Source organism: Cetorhinus maximus, chromosome 24, assembly GCF_964194155.1.
Source record: "Cetorhinus maximus chromosome 24, sCetMax3.hap1.1, whole genome shotgun sequence".
Taxonomy (NCBI): domain Eukaryota; kingdom Metazoa; phylum Chordata; class Chondrichthyes; order Lamniformes; family Cetorhinidae; genus Cetorhinus; species Cetorhinus maximus.
The window spans coordinates 39,761,386-39,778,880 of NC_135902.1; the positions used below are offsets into that span (position 1 = coordinate 39,761,386).

The window sequence follows — 17,495 nt, forward strand, 5'->3', positions numbered from 1 at the left end:
ACCATAGATGTTTACTATGGATTTTATTTAGTCTGTTTCATCTCCTGAGCAAGGCTTCTGCAAGTTTCTCTCTGCTCTTCTTAAGGTAAAAAATGCAACAGCCCAGAGTATTCATCTACCTTACAGTCTCACCTTACATTTTGTCAAAGGCCATAATCCAAGCCAATGACTTGTTCAAGGGTCATTGTTCAGGAATGTGCTAACACATTGTATCCTGGGGCTGGAATTTCCCACAGGCTTCGGGACCCCGATGTCAGAACTAATTGGACATCTCGACAGTCCACTTGCCAGGAGCCAGGCCAAGGGAGCAATTTTCCTGGAGGCAGTCTCAAAATCGGCCACCTTGGCACTCGCCGTCCAGTTAAGGATATTTTTATTCTTTCATGGGATGCGAGCATCCACTGGTAAAGCTAGTATTTGTTGCCCATCCTTAATTGCCCTTCCGAAGGTGGCAATGAGCACACATCTAGTGTGGCAGGCAGGCTCCAAATGCTGCGGGTCAAATTGCAGGGCTGGCAGCTCTACAGCTTTAGCAGCCCCACTGGGAGGTGGGCATTGCTGAGGCAGGCCTGAGAAAACTGAGGGTGCCTCAACATGGAGGCATCCTCAGAGGTGTAAATTTTAAGAAAAAATCAGAGGGGCCAAGCAGGCTGGCCACCCAAAACAGGGGAGAAATCCCTCCGGCGGCAGCTTTTGGACCATGAGTGTGGTCTTTGTTGTTGGTGGCTCCTTACTTCGGGCGTGGAGTCTCCCTGGCAAAATGCCTGTGAACACTATAAATGGCCCTTAATTGGGGCCTTAAGTATTTAACTAATCTGCCTGCCGCCATTCAGTGCACAGCCCATCTGGATTCCTGCCCTGCCCTGGGGACATTTCCCAGCAGCGTGAATGCGGCCCCCTGCTGTTTTCCAGCCCCATTCGCCTCCAATCCCGCCACCCAAGGGGTGGGGTGTGGTGGCCTGGAAAGTTCAGCCCAAGAACGAACTCCTGAATTCAGTCATGTCATTATGAGCAGTTACCAGGTGGGGATGAGGAACTGTCCAAAAGCTAGGATATTGATAGAACCAATTATTATATCAGAAGGTTCTATTTTGATAGGGATCCTATTAAATAGGAATGAAGACCCAGTGATACTTGTAGCAGCTAGAGTGTAAAAGTCACATGTGAAAGGAAGGTTCACTGCAAATGGCACAGAAGTTGTATTATCAGTGACCAGTGTCCCTTATCATAGTCCTTATATTGTCCCTCTTGGCATGGCAGTTTCACGGTCTCAAAGGTTCCAAAATCATCAATTTCCACACAGCCTGGTTTGCTTCAGACATTCCTCAAGCACATTGTTCTCTAATAACCACCTACCAATTAGTTATTCTAAGCTTGGATCTAGTTATCTTCCCCTAGTTCCTCCTTGTTAACAACACTACTCCTTTGTAGTTCCTCATCTTCCCCAGTAACAGTCTGCGAGGCAGACAATAATTTCCTGGTAACCTACCTGCAAAATCTACCCAATATCTGTTAGTTGTGGTTGACTGCCAATCTATCACTGTGATGGTGTTAAAATTAATTACAAACAGTGAAACTCTACTTAAAAAAATAGATTACTTAAAATTAAGTGCTCTTCGAAAATTAAACCATACAAAGCTCTGCGAGAGTTGAGCTGGTGAATGGAAAGCTCAATGAAGGAATGGAGATTTGGAATTCAATTTGGAAGCTAACAGATATAGATCATTCATACCCATATTTTAAGCGTTTCATTGTTAAGCTGCTGCCAAACATTTTAGTTTCGTTTGAGCAATAAGAAACCTGAAATTCTAGAAAGTTGGGCTTAAAATTTACCTTCCAATTCAATGCAAAAACACCCTAATTTTGAGAGGGGGAGCCAAAATACCAGTCCTCACTCCTTTTGCTGCTCTTTAGGATATATTTGAGGGCAGGCATAGTATGATCCCATGCAAATGAGGGAAATAGGCTCTACAAATTTTTTTCTGCCGTTTGCTTCCGAGCAATGCTGGGTGCAAGAGGTGCCTCAGCACCCAGTATTGCTATCTGCATGAGGGGGGAGTTCCTGTATTTAAAATTTAAAAGGCCAATTTCTCTACCATAATCAATTGTACAGAAATGCATTAAATTACAGAAGCAAGCCTATTTGAAAATGTGCTTTCAGTGTTGATATCTCTCCAGTGCAGTACTGTCTATGTAAGATGGATCATAAAATAATAATTCATCACCCACATTAAACCCTACAGATCTGAGATTTTCTGTAAGCCTGCTCAGTTTTCTATAAATCAGACCTTCGGGTAGAAGAATTTGTTCAGTTTGAGATTGCAGACTTGTTGATTGTACAAAAACCCCGAGCCTCATGGCAATTTGTGGGTTTCCATACAGAAGCTGGCTTAACGATTCACACTCAGCACAGTTCCCATATTCCCAATATGGATGCTCATGGTACTCTGGGCTTGGATGATATATTATGTCTGGGAACATGGTGATGCATCTCTCACAAGGTTGTCTTGGCGCTAAGCATGCATGTTGCCTAAGAGTTGTACTATTTTCCAGACCACTGGTCTTCTGGCCACCTCCTGACCCAGCTACAGTGTGCTCATCCTGATTGTTTGATGTGATGCCTGGTTCAGAAGGGCTTCTTCTTTTGTAAACTATTTTGTGAGCTATGGAGTGCACATCAGGAGGGAACCAAAGAGTTTGATTTTTATACCAGTTGCCAACACATACTGCCAGGCTAATGGCATTGTGCCATGTTTGACAGCACAATATATCGATCATAATTTCTGCCTGCTGCCTTCCTTTACATGACACTGAAGCACCAAAATAATCGTCTGTTTTCTCATTTGTGACATGAAGATTCAAAAAATAGCAGTAGTTGATGACTGTTGATACAAAGACGTTTCCACATTTGCTGCTTTCAGCATTAGTAGGTTCCAGAACCATTTGTTCACTCAGATCCAACAGGCACTCCAAAATTCCATCAGTATTTCTTGTTCCCATGATTTCAACAACCTGTAAAACAAACATGTATTAATCAAAAAGAAATTACTTGCATTTGTATAACACCCTTTCAATGAAAACACATCATGGTCAATGAATTACTTTTGAAGTATAGTCACTGCTGTGTGAGCAAACATAGAAGGTAATTTGCATATGCCAAGGTTCTACAAACAAGAGTGAGACAAACACTTAATTAATCTATTTGGCTGGTGTTGAGCGAGGGATGAAGGTTAGTCATGATATCTGGAGAATGGCATCTGATGTTCCTCCAATAGTGGCATGAGATCTTTGACATTTACCTGATCATCAAATAGACAGTTTAACGTCTCATTTGAACGTCTACATGTCTGACAATGCAGGCTTTGCATTGACGAGGCAGCCTGGAATACTTGCTCAAACATTCAAGTGCAGTTTGAATCCATAATCTGATTCAGAGGTGCGAGTGTTACCAGTGAGGCAAGCTGACACAAACATGTACTGACAACAGGCTTCCACCCATGATATTAGCCCCTATTTCCTTTCAGATGCTGGCTGGTGTCTTGACCAACCAGTGTTTTCAATTTTGTTAGACCATTTCATTCATTCTCAGCTGTTTGAAGGGATTCTGTTCCCCAGGGTTCGCCTTTATTTCTGAGAGATGGTGAGGAAAACAGTCCTCCTTTATAGCTGAAGAAAAAAGCTTATTTTATTTAATTGTTTATCTGGCAGTTTTTCCCTTCGCCCTGGTTGAGTTTCTGTGCACCATCTCTAGTCAGGGGGATAAGTGGAAGCAATCAGCCCCCCAGCCTCTGCCCACATTGTTCTAAAATTGCTGCTGGATGAGGCACAGAATCAACTCAGGGCAACTCTCCCTTTCAGTTTCCAACCATCTCTGTAGGAACATGTATTTAATTGTTCAGCCACAGAACTGAGATTAAGAGCATCGTAAGAGGTTCTAGACCCATCTACAGCTACTGCATGGCACCACGTTCATACCCCAACCTGCTGAGCCAGTGCAAGGCTGAGAAAAAGCAGTTTTCAAAACTTTACTTCAAGATCTGCAGCCTCCTGATTAGAGAAGCAGTCTGTGGAGTGGTGGGTAGATGTGGTATTGTGGTTGCTCTGAATACAATAGGAGCAACTTTCTTGGCCCTTTTGCCCTGGGAAGTGAGCATTCTCAGCATTGCAGGGAGGTGGGACACGGGTCCCCTCGGTCACCAGTCCTTTAATACCACTCTGAGATTCCTGGGGCTTTGCTGCAAGGACAAAGTCTGGCCTCGGTCTACAGAAGGTGCAGGCTGGAAGGAGCAACAACAATGAGGTATGAGGGGGTTTCCCAGTCTCAATTGTTCCTGTGAAAATGCCCCCTGAGCATCCAAGAGCAGGGATACCAAAAAAATGGGGGTGCTACAGTCGGCCCTCAAACCCCCACCAACTCAGGGTTCCACTGCCACTCAGAGCCAGCTGAAGATCTGAAAATCGGCCTGCATATTTCTTACCCTTCCAGAGGTCTAAGTACAATCAGGCCTCAGGAGCCTAAGGCTGCTCAGAAATGTTTGTCCCAACTGGCCCTAGGTGATGTCACAGAGGGGGCAGGCCTGTGCCTGCGTCAGGCCCCGGCCATTCAGAAAACCCAGCAGGACATAGAGATGAACCCAGGGCTGGACAGGGTACAGAGGACTCCGGATGTGCTGCACCTGTTTATCTCGTGGTCAGAAAGGGCTCAGGAAAATCAGCATCGACAATGGCAGGAAACGTTGCAAAAATCACAATCATTTTGGCTCCTGTAGAAGATTCAAAGCGTTCACTAATCTCTAATGTTCTTCCAAACATTAATCTCTAGACCACCTCAGAGTTCTTTTTATTTTTGTGTCAGTGATCTGGTTTGATGAACTTTTACCCAGGTCAAACTCTGTTGGTTATACTGTTCTTCAAGGCCTGCAAGACTTTCTATTGCACTTGGAACTCTAGTTTATTGTGCATCACAAAAGGTAGAAAAGCAGAAGCGCCTGCCAACATATAAAAGGATCATTATTCCTGTGATATCTATCAACCGATGGCAAGCTAATACACACACCATCCTGACTTTGAACTATATCGCCCTTCTTTCACTGTCAAAATCCTGGAACTCCCTCCCTACCAGCACTGTGGGTGTACCTACACCACAAGGACTGCAGCGGTTCGAGAAGGCGGCTCACCACCACCTCCTCAAGGGTAATTAGGGATGGGCAATAAATGCTGGCCTAGCCAACGGCGCCCACATCCCATGAATGAATAAAACAAAAATCTTTGGCAATTGGAAGATAATGAAGATTGTTACCAATCATTGTGCATCCTCTAGTACAAGTAACTGCAACATTAATTCAATAAGTCATTCAAGGTTGAAAGAATTCAAGCTGGAGGACCAAGACCCACAGTGAAAAATTCCACCAAGGCCGAAAAGAGTAAAAGAGAAGGCAAGTTAAGAAGTAGAGATTAGGTGACACAAAGCTTGTGTTTGAAATGCCTGAGATTGTAAAAACAGGGAAAAACTACAGGAAGCAGTGAGTTTCACTGAAAAAAATATGCTCAAAGCTGTTATCTGTTTCGAGGTTTGACTGCCTCCAGATGCCTTGGGAACCCTGGAGTAGCTCTTGGGGAATTTGGGGGGAGGGGGCGGGGTTAGAGGGACAGTTGTTGGAGGCGGTGCTCATTGTGAAGACACCCCTCTTTCCAGGAGGCCATAATCATCCCATCTGTTAACCTTCTTTCCTCAGACAACCGGGTCTTCCTTTGCTGCATTACAGGCAATAACACCTCAACTGAAGAGTCTTTAATGCTTTGAGCTTCATGTCCTGGAGAAGCATCAACCTCAGACACTGCAGTGATCCTTATACAAACTGACTGCCTTGGCTTTTTCAGCTGTTGGCAGTTCTTCCAGTCTCAACCCGCAAGGTGGGTTCACTGTTGGCGACATTAATAATGCCAGAAGCTTACCATGAATTTTTAATGAAGCTATACCAAATAAACAGGGCTTGTTCTCTGCACTGTAACATTGGCTGCTGAAATAAAATTCTACTGCACTTCCAGCTGTAACAGAACAAAATCTGACCTGCTGTATGTTTGCATAGAAATATTAACGGATGTGGGACATTAGCAGGATATTAGACTATTGGCTCAGCTTTAATTGACTAAATGGCCTGTTTCTGTTCGTTAACACACTGCACTTCTCAGGATGAACTGATTGAACTTACCGCATTAAGTAGCACTGTGTAAGGAGGACGTGTTGGGAGGTGAGTGTTGTATTTCTGAAAGACATCGGGATACTTGGCAGATAATTGTTCAAATTCCTCCCTTTCTCCAAAAAATAAGTTGGGTTCGATAATAGGATCATTAATGCCGCCAAAAAATAATACTGTGTGTAATATCTGTAAAATTTAAAAGGAATTTAAGAAGAAACTTTTTAATCATCAAAATACACGCCTTTATTCAAAAATAGGTGCTCAGATCAAACTAGTTGACTTAGAGTGAAATCAAAACAGAAAATGTGAGAAATATGCAGAAGGTTTTTCAGCACTGGAAAGAGAACAAGCAGATTATACTACTGGGGTTAAAAGAAAATGGCAGAGTTTCAGAGTGGTCACCCTCGATAAGATACCCTGCCCTCCAACAGAGAGTATGAATTGGAAACATCTGTGTTTTTCCGAAACATGGAAAGCAAGTTACACTGTGGCGTGCATCAGATTGGTGCCAACAACACAGGGCTCGATCTCTGTTCTGGCTGGAGCGGGATCACGATCTGTCTCCATGCTGGAGTAGTGGCTCTGTGGCTTGGAGCTGCCTTCCGGCAGAGAGCTCAAGAAGAAGAATGAATAATTCCCAGCACTTATTCTTTTTCCTGCCCACTTCCTCCCACCACCACACCCACCATGCCTCATACCATGCCCAAGTTGCTATTATTCATGTATGAAAAATGTAGCCAATAGATCTCACCATTGATCCCTCTCAGCCTGCTCCAAGGGTCACCAGCAACACTGATGCCAGTCTTCAGTCAATTCAATTCACTCCATATGATATCAAGAAACGGCTGAAGGCACTGGACACTGCAAAGGCTATGGGTCCTGACAATATTCCTGCAATAGTGCTCCAGGACTTGCTGCACCCCTAGCCAAGCTGTTCCTGTACAGCTACAACACTGGCATCTACCTGGCTATGTGGAAAATTGCTTCGATTGCTTGCATGTTTAGTATCTATGTGAAATCCTTCACATCCCCAACCTTCATCTGTTTCTCCTCTCAGTCTTAACATGTAATGACTTTGCTAAAATCTTCACATTGAATTCCAATTGAGTAATGCATGCAATAATAACAGAAAATGCTGGAAAAACTCAGCAGGTCCAGCAGCATCTGTGAACAGAGAAACAGTTAATGTTTCGAGTACGTATGCAGAGCTAAAGAGAAGTAGAAATACAATGGATTTTATACTGTTTAAGAGGGGATGGAGCAGGTGAAGAAAAATAGGTCAGGGATTGGTGGGAGCTAGGGAGAAAATTGTCAACGATATCATGGTCACAGGACAAAGGAAATCTTAATGGTAGTGTTAAAAACTAAAGAAGGTGCTGATAGTGGCATAAAGGTAAGATAGCAGAAAGCGTTAATAACAGAACAAGGGTCAGTGTTCTGTATCAGCAAAACAAGTGACAGGTGGCACTGTGTGGGGGCAGGGGTTAGAGACTAATCGCAGACTGGGTGACCGCTTTGCAGAACACCTTCGCTCAGTCCGTAAGCATGACCCAGACCTTCCTGTCACTTGTCATTTCCACACATCATCCTGCTCCTGTGTCCACATGTCCGTCCTTGACCTGCTGCAATGTTCCAGTGAAGCCCAATGCAAACTGGAGGAACAGCACCTCATCTTCCGACTAGGCACTTTACAGCCTTCCGGACTTAACATTGAGTTCAATAACTGCAGACCATCAGCTCTCTCCTCCATCTTTACCCCTTTTTTAACATTATTTTCCATTTATTTATTCATTTATTTTTAAAATTTACTTTTTATCCTTTTCCCCAGCCTCTCCCCCACCCCTCACCCCGTCACACAGGGTCATTTATCACTCATTTTTATGTTTTGCTTTCACAGAGTGCTGACCCTTGTTCTGCTATTATAACTTACCTTTAAGCCACTATCACCACCTTCTTTAGTCTTTAACACTACCATTAAAACTCCTTTTGCCTTGTGTTCATGACAACTTTGTCAATCTCTCCTTAACTCCCACCTATCCCTGACCTTCTATTTTGCTTCACCTGCTCCACCCCCTCTTAAACAGTATAAAATCCATCACATTTCTACTTTCTCTTTAGCTCTGAAGAAGAGCCATATGGACTCGAAATGTTAACTGTTTCTCTCTTCACAGATGCTTCCATACCTGCTGAGTTTTTCCAGCATTTTCTGCTTTTATTTCAGATTTCAAGCATCCACAGTATTTTGCTTTTATCTTAGTTATTGATGCATGTACCTCTAATCACCCTATTATGGGCTGCCTGCTGACATGAGTTTTACTGCATCACATGACGAAGGGAAAGATAATTCTTGCTTTCTGCAAAGATATAGCAGCTCATAACAGTAAAGAGAGATTGGCAATTGGTGGCAGACCCAGAAATTACTGCTGCTCTCCTTGCAACAGCATTGCTCTATGCAAACAACTCCTCCCACAGGTCTGTAAATTGTTGCTGCAGATTCTACATTGAACCCAGGGACCATCGGCCCTCTTATAGATTTGGCAGAGGTTCTTTAGTGCCAAACCTTCAGCTGTGCTTCCAAAATAATTTTAACCGTTATGGTTCCTTAAAGCTGCCGCTGGACTTCACATCAACTTCCCATCCCTCTGACCGCTACAGAAGGAAAGCATTTGAATCCTGTGAGATGAAGCTACAGAGGGTTTTTGAGCTGGAGAAGTAGAGATGCAGGTTTGTGATGACATCGTCATCCTTCTCAGCAAAATGGAATTGAAACACAGTGCATGAGTGACCAGGATGGGAGGATGAAAAGATGTTGTCCTCGGCTGAAGGGTCTGAGAATTCATCTCTCATGGTTCTTGCCTTTATAAGAAGAGGATGCAACAGACAGTGCACGTCATATGGTGGGACATACGGAGCAGGGATCTGGCATAATGGATCACTGCCTCTATCTGCCCACTCACTTAGTGCCACAAAGTCAGGTGGATGGTGGTAACCAGACTAAAAAGGGGGCTTGCATGTGGAGGCTGGAGAAATAGTGCAAGTGTTGAATGAGTACTTTACATCTGTCTTTACAGAGGAAGAAGATACTACCCAGGCCGAGGTGAGAAAGGAGGTAACTGGTACACTAGAAGAACTTACAATTGGGAGGAAGGAGGTGGTGGAAAGGCTATCTTTACTTAAAATAGATAAGGTGCCAGGAGATGCATCCAAGGTTATTGAGGGAAGTGAGAGTGGAAATTGCAGAGGCACTAGTGATAATCTTCCAGCCTTCCTTAGACACAGGGGAGGCACCAGAGGACTGGAGAACTGCGAATGTTACACCCTTGTTCAAAAAGGGGTGGAAGGATGAAACTGGTAAGTATTGGCCAGCCAGTTTGACTTCAGTGGTAGGGAAACTTCTGGAAACTACAACACAGGATAAAATCAATAGTCACTTAGACAAGTGCAGGGTAATTAAGGAAAGTCAGCATGGGTTCATCAAGGGAAAATCATGTTTACCTAATTTCCTGGAGTTTTCTGAGGAGGTAACAGAGAAGGCTGATAAAGGAAACGCTGTTGATGTGGTGTATATGGATTTTCAAAAGGCATTTGATACAGTGCCACACAACAGACTTGTGAGCAAAATTCTAGGTTATGGAATAAAAGGGAAAGTAGGCACTTGGATAAGAAATTGGCTGAGTGACAGCAAACAGAGAGTTGTGATAAATGGTTGTTTTTCAGGTTGGAGGAAGGTTTGTAGTGGAATTCCCCAAGGGTCAGTTTTGGGACCCTTGCTCTTCCTGATATATAGTAACGGCCTAGGCTGTGGTGTGTAGGGCATGATTTCAAAATTTGCAGATGATACGAAGATTGGAAATGTTATCACCTGTGTTGGGGATAGTCTTGAACTTCAAAAGGACATAGACATGTTGGTGGATTGGGCAGACAAGTGGCAGATGAAGTTCAATGCAGAGAGGTGTTTCGTTTTGGCAGGAAAAATGTGGTGAGACAGTATAAAAATAAAGGGAGAGACTCTAATGGAGGTGCAGGAACAGAGGGACCTTGGTGTACACGTACATATGATGTACATATATGTACATAAAGATGGCAGGGCATGTTGAGAGAGCAGCTAAAAAAGCATATAGTATCTTAGGCTTTATTAATGGGGGATTGAGTACAAGAGTAAGGAGGTCATGTTGAACTTGTATAAGACAGTAGTTAGGCATCATCTGGAGTATTGTGTCCAGTGTTGGGCACCATTCTTGAGGAACAATGTGAAGGCATTGCAGAGAGTACAGAGGAGATTCACGAGGATGATTCCCAGGATGACGAACTGTAGCTATGAGGGTGGATTGGAGAGGTTGGGATTGTTTTCCTTGGAGAAAGGAAGGCTGAGACGAGACTTGATGGAGGTATTCAAGATCCTGAGGGGTATGGACAGGGTAAATAGTGAGAAACTGTTCCCACTCAAGAGAGCAACAAGAACTAGAGGGCACAGATTCAAAATAATTGGCAAAAGAAGTAAACGTGATGTGAGGGGAAATTTTTTCACCCAGAGGGTGGTTGGAGTCTGGAACAAACTGCCCAAAAGGGTGATGGAGGCAGATTTGATTGAGGTATTCAAAAGAGAATTGGCTTGCTATCTGAAAAGAGGGAATGTGCAAGGTTACGGGGATAAGGCAGGGGATTGGGATGAGGGGGAATGTTCTTTCAGAGATCCAGCGCAGACTTGGTGGGCCGAATGGCCTCCTTCTGCACTGTGATACTATATATCAATTAAAAATATGTCAAAATGAGTAAAAGCATGTTATAAATTCAACAGTGTGCTTGTTAGTCAAAGGGAAAACTGGATAATCCATTGTCCAAATTTTATATATCTTTAATGAACAAGTTAAAAACAATACCTCTTTGAAGTAAGCTCCTCCTCTATCTTGGGTAAGCTTTCCCTTTTTCACAGCATTTACAAAGAATGAACGAACTTTGTTCAAAAACTGATATCCACTCTTGACAAAGTTTTGGAGTCGAGGGTTTTCATGTTGTACCAAGTCCACCATTTTTTTTCTAGTGCAAAAATAAATCAAACAGGTCATTTATCAGGCAAAAATGGAACATGCCAATTTTGTAGGAAGTTGTTGAGCTGCTTTTTCCACCTTTTTACTTTTGATCGTATTTGGTCAGTTTTGGGTACAGGAAACAGTAAAATGGGGCAATAAAGCCTACACAACCACAAAACCATTCCAAAAGGGTTGTACCAAATCTACCCTCTTTAAAACTTGCCAGTCCACAGCATGACCCATTCAGAATCTGCCCCACCACTTGAAATGAGGGCAGGTGGATGTGGCCTGGGTTTCAATGCAATTCACCACACTTAGCACTCAAACCCGACCTCTTAAAAAAAACTATATAGACATAGGTGGTGGCAAGTGCATTGTCCCTGAGGACACCATTGTACTTTATTAAAAATTCATGTGCTGGTTGTGGATACTGGCAAGGCCAGCATTTATTTCCCATCCCTTCACTACAACTGTGTGGCTTTCTAGGCCACTTCAGAGGTCAGTTAAGAATCAATCAGATTACTGTGTCTAGAGTCACTTGTAGGTCAGACCGGGTAAAGTCAGCAGATTTCCTTCCTAAAAGATGTTAGTGAACCAAGTGGATTTTTAGAACAATCCAGGTGTTTCATGGTCACCATTACTGAGACTTGCTCTTACTTTAATTCCTCATTTACTTAATTACTTGAATTTGAGTTCCCCATTGTCATGGTGGGAACTCACGTCTCTAGGACATTAGTCCAGGGCTCTGAATTACTGGTCCAATGACATAACCCTAATGCTCTCATACACCTTATTTACAGTGTGGTTATGGTATCTGAAACTTTGTGAAACTTTGCCTGGATCTTGCAGATCTGAAGTTTTTGCTGACTTCTCCTGCCAGTTATGAGGAATATTGGAGAAATTATTTTTTGGTTTGGAGAAATGGACCTCATGTGCTAATCCGATGGAGATATACGAGAGATGTCACTGGCATCCCTCAAGTTACAATATTCTGTCCAAAGCTATCATTTGTTCCACGAAGGCAGCTAGGTGATCTGGACAGACTGGTTTGATAAGCTCGCAGTTCAGGGATGATATCTTCAGGTCAAGAGGAATCTGAACTTTATTTTTGTCAGAAATGATGCTCTGCCTTTGAGCTCAAGCTTTGCATCACCGTCAGTCACTTTGCCTCTGGTTCCTGACAGGTATCTACTACAGACTTAGCTGACATCAACCAGACATTCATATCTTAGATGTTAACTGCTGTTGGGAAATAAGGATTTCATAGTCTAGAAATTACTGTCAACATTGTTAGCAAGTGAGCACAACACACTCATAACAGCAAATATTAAAACTGTCTTACCTTTTGACTGTAGGTACCATCGGAACTAGGAAGGAAAACATATTACACTTTGAAATTTCTGAGCATTACACAAGGATTTATATAAAGAGTGCACACAATCCCTCTAAAAAGCGACTATAACAAAAGCACCATACCTTTGTTCATTATTTTAAAAGATGCATTAATCCATTTATTTTAATTGGCTTCATGTCTCAGTTAAAATAACAGACAGAAGAATGTTATTCTGTTGCTTTAATTATTTATCCACGTATATTGCTAGCTGTGATTTCTATCCTTTTTGATTTTACATGTAGTCTGACTGTCGGTTTAGTCTCATAATAATTCACCTTGTTCTTGCATTATATAATTCAGACATAATATTACTCTGTGTGAGGTAAGTTAGCCCCATCCAGTCTGGTTTAGAAGCAAGTATAAGTGCATCTACAATCATACCTGAGTTTGGTGGAACAATGCCATATTCAATGAACTGACGGGCTTTTTCATGGTACATGGGGCAGTTTAGTTGTGTACACTGATTTCTGGTTTTCTCTGCTTTACACAGGAAATATGCCACCATTACCTATAGACAGAAGTAGCAGCGCTTACATTACAGCCATTTAAATCCTTTCACACAACCAAACACCATCTCAGCTACAAACATAATAACTGGTAAAAATGAATGACTTTCCTGTTCCTGGAAGTAAATCTGGTCCATTCTTGTAATTTCTAACAGTCCAAGCAGCAAAGGACAAAGTGCTTACTTTTACATTAGCAGAGGTGGGAATGCAATCCTGCTCCATTTACTCGTTTCTATTCAGTTTATTTTAAAATAAATAACGCATTAAAGAAATTCAAGTTTTGCTCCAAGCGATTAAACAATGCATAATTGAGAAATGCTTTCTCCAATTGGAGGTGATGGGGATGAACTCTTCTGTTTACCATAGCAGCACAGAAGAGAATGGACATTTATTCTGGGTAGTACTGCTACTCAGTTAAAACTATGAGAAAACAGTAGGTGAGCCAGTTGAAGACATTTATATGTAAATATGTTTCAGATCCACTGCTGAAACACTTTTGATGAGCTTCACTGGATCCTCAATGAATATTTCACCACTACAGTTAGAACTTGGTTAACCAAGTACGTGTCAGCCCTGAAGCAGCATTGGTGCCTTTTGAAAGAGAGGTTCATAACTCTGATAGTCAGATCTTCCATTTGAAGAAGCGAATTGCATTAATAGAAAATATTATAGCTTTGTGGACATGACCACAGAATTTGTTAAAAGAAGTTAGGCAAATAGCCGATGATATGAAAATGATGATGTAAGTTACACTGCAAACGGATCCCACATCCTAGGGTCAAGATAACTGCCCCCTGCTGTGAACCTAAAGGTGACTCTTCACGTCATTTTCAAGCTATCTCACTGAAATAATTTCATAAACTGGCTGCAATTTCTGGTGTTGAGGGGTTTGCGGGGATGTGGGGGGTGCGAGGTGGTGTGGTCATGGGGGGCAGTGACAACAATCCTTTAGATCCGGCTTGCAAACTGAAAGAAAGCATAAAATGTTGGACGCATCTATAAGTATATTTGACTGGGTCACTGAGCAGTTCTGATGAAGTGTCCCAGATGAAATATTGACATTTTTCCTTTCCAATATCACTGCTCTCCTGAGCCCCAGATGATCTCAGTCAAGACAGCAACAAGGCTGTGGCAAGTGTCACATGGGCTAGGGTGGAAGAAAATGAACATTGGCTTCTATTCCTGAATAGTGGGGTAAATCCAGCAACTTAGTCGGGGTTGCGGGGGGATGGAAAGTTTCATTCTTCTTAATTACCTCATGGCTTAAATGTTTCCGGGAACACTTATTGTTTCTGCATTTCCTGTGCCGAAACCAATCCAGGCAGGTTTCTGATGAATCCTTGCAGCTTGCTCGATGTTGAAAATTGCATTGACTCTGTGGAAACAAATATGGAATATCTAAACTACGCGTTGAAATGAATGTCCAAAAACACTTCACAGCAAAAGTTCAGGATTCAGCGGCAAGTAAGGTACAGGAGAAAATTTCATCTTTCTCGTGACAATGAAAGTAAAACCTCACCGAGCAGCCATTGGGAGCCTAGTTCTATACCAGTGAACTCATTATTCTAACAAATGTTCTTTTCATAACTCTCATCCCCAAATAGAAAACAATTCAAAAATGTTTAAACCTATAGATAAGGTCTAATCTCCAGTTAAAAATAGAAATCCCAAACCATTTATTCTATAGAATTATCAACTGCTCTATTTCAGGTCGACTCTTCTACACTCATGCCTTTCTACTTCTTTCCAAGCCTCTTATTTATGAATAACCGCCTTTACAGTTCAGCGTCTTCCATAGAAAAATGCTTACATGCCACAAAATGATAGGACCTCGCAGCTATAAGAACAGCAGAAGTGAAACACATCTCTACAAGATGGGGAGCAGGAAGATCAGGAGCAGAATTATCACTGGGCCTCACCAAAACATCTCCCAACAGATGGATCAAGAATCCCAAGGAATCTCATTGGCCATGGGTGATGCATGATTCAAGGGGCCCAGAAAGTGGCCAAAATATCGAGAGGAGGAAATAACATGCCTGTGAACAATAACAGAACGGATTTTTCACTCTCTATCCCTCAGCTAATGATGAGTCAAGGTTGGCAAATTCTGCCATTGCACCAGGGCCAGGATTTTACAGCCCCGCCATGGCGTGTCTCCCCTTGGTGGGTGCAGCGAGCCATTTAAATCTCCATTCAGTTCGGCAGCACCGTAATATCCCGATGGGCGGGAGGGGCCATAAAACCCTGGCCCAGGTTTTCCATCTATTTCTAGGTTGAATCCATGTGCCTGGATCGCTTTTAATCTCTATATGGGTGCAGCTCCCATAATAAGCTGGTATCCATGTTACATGACACACCTACACTCACTACTGCCATAGCAACACTTGGTGGTGATAACACTATTGTGTTTCTGAAAACCAGTGTTGCTAAGGCTGGCAGAGGGTTTTAAAATTTCTCCTTCCTCAGTGGGTGCAATAAATTGCAAACTGACTGATGTTTTCTTAAATGCCAACGCCCTTGCATGATTTTTCCATCTGTAACTGACTGCTGGAGATCTGGTAAACTGCAGATAGCTGTTTGGATCCTGCAGCAGCAACAAGTTTCTGGTGTCTCCCCAGACAGGCTCTGCAGTTCAGGCAGGAACAGCACAGTGAGCCTGTGAAAACAATTTCATTTAAGCTGACTCTGGAACCGTTGTCAGGTTAATGTGCGACAGTTGAATGGGCACAGTGCCCACCCTGGCACTCTAACAAGGCGAAGGACCCCAACTATTGGGGTAAATTTTTGCCTTCAGCCCCTGGGTGGTTGGAGCAAAACCTGCCTGATTTTCAATCGAAAGTGGAATAAAAATCGGGTGCTTTCCACAGGGGATGGGCAACCTGCTCCACCCGATTGGCAGCCAGGTGACAAGGGTGAAAATTTCCCCTCTACCGTTTAATCTGTAGCCCTTAATAGTTTGGCTTTCTTCTCCGACAAGAACATTTTGCACTGCCGACTCCTTTATGATTGGATGTTGGTGTAAGAGGTTTCCCTTTCGCCTGCAACTATGATGTTGAACAGCCTGGACACACTGTCACAGAGGAGAACTGGATCAGTGGATTGTACACCTGTGAGGGGTCCCGCTGGATTTTGTCTCCACTCAAAATAATTTGGGTGCGTTCTCTTGCAATCCTCCCCCTCAATTGTGCTCTGCGCTGCACCCAAGTAATCAATATATGCAGCAGCAGAAAAAGCAAAATCTCCCGGCCCGGCAATACCTCGATTTTAAAACTCTCTTTCCCCTTTTCAAATGCCTCCATGGCCTCATCGGCCACCCCTTTCTCCATCATCTCCTCCAGTCCTACAATCCTGCGAGATCTCTGCATTCATCTGATTCTGGGCTCTTGTACATCCCCAATTTTAATTGCTCCAACTGAAGCCGTGCCTTCACTTGCCTCGATCCTACGCTCCGCAATTCCCTCCAAAAAGCTCTTTGCCTCTCTGGCTCTCTCTCAGCCTTGAAACCTGCTTCTCTGACCAAGCTTTTGGTCACCTGTCCTAATATTTCCTTACGTGCTCCTGTGTCAATTTTTTTTAAATATAACCTGTGTGAAGTGGCTTGGGACATGTTACTATATTAAAAGTGTTATATAAATGCAATTGGTTTGTCTCCACTAAAAACATTAATGTACAAAGATAAACTCCGAGGCAGGGACTAAAACCAGACTTACGTTGGTGCAGTGATTATACTGAAAATAGAAGCAGTCAATGTTTTCCACCTTGTAGCCCTGCATTGAAAACAAATGTATCAATGATCAGAGTGAGTGACGAATGGCCAGCTAAATCCTGAAATTAAACTGGACTGTTTGTTTCCTATTTTCCTGTCAATTACATGTCATATTTCTTGCTTCTGGAGGTAAAATTCACATCACACAAACCTCCTTCTTTCAATCACATTTATCCCTTTTGAATATGCTGAATCTCAGCAAACTTGCATTCCACTATTCTTGCTAAATAAAGCCTCATTAGTTAGCTTTTTTAATTGCCTTACTTTATTGGTTAGAGAGCACTAGAGACAGCTCACAATTTTTCTCAATTCCTTCTTGTGTCATCTTGTGCTAATAATTTTTTTTTGTGTGGTATACACGACAGTATTTTGGCCAACCTATAACATTCTGTATTATGCTGATATTAAACTTAACCACATGCATAGTTCTGGTCAACACATAGTAGAAGAGATGTATATTTGAAAAAAGAGACATGCTGTTGAAGCTTTACATCTTACACTCATCAGGGCAATTTGCAAGAATACCAAATTGTAAAAGGGAACAACAATTTATACTGCATGAGAAGACAGTGCTGACTGGTTGGCAAGTGGCTCTGGCTG

General features: G+C 42.7%; 1 protein-coding gene across 7 annotated transcripts in view; it reads right to left on the reverse strand.

The window, feature by feature from the left end:
- Nucleotides 1-1,091: 1,091 nt before the first annotated feature.
- Nucleotides 1,092-17,495, reverse strand: part of LOC144699815 (uncharacterized) — a 29,078-nt gene continuing 12,674 nt past the window's right edge. For 3 of the 7 annotated variants that reach the window (XM_078571093.1, XM_078571091.1, XM_078571092.1), the window contains exons 3-9: nt 16,840-16,896; nt 14,385-14,504; nt 13,005-13,131; nt 12,573-12,597; nt 11,081-11,237; nt 6,213-6,386; nt 1,092-3,012 (exon numbers count right to left, since the gene is read on the reverse strand). In XM_078571093.1, coding sequence (XP_078427219.1) covers nt 2,158-3,012; nt 6,213-6,386; nt 11,081-11,237; nt 12,573-12,597; nt 13,005-13,131; nt 14,385-14,504; nt 16,840-16,896 — 1,515 coding nt within the window. In that variant the 3' untranslated portion in view covers nt 1,092-2,157. Of the gene's footprint in view, nt 3,013-6,212; nt 6,387-11,067; nt 11,238-12,572; nt 12,598-13,004; nt 13,132-14,384; nt 14,505-16,839; nt 16,897-17,495 lie in introns of all 7 variants that reach the window. The other 4 variants (XM_078571095.1, XM_078571094.1, XM_078571096.1 and 1 more) reach the window with 3 other exon arrangements.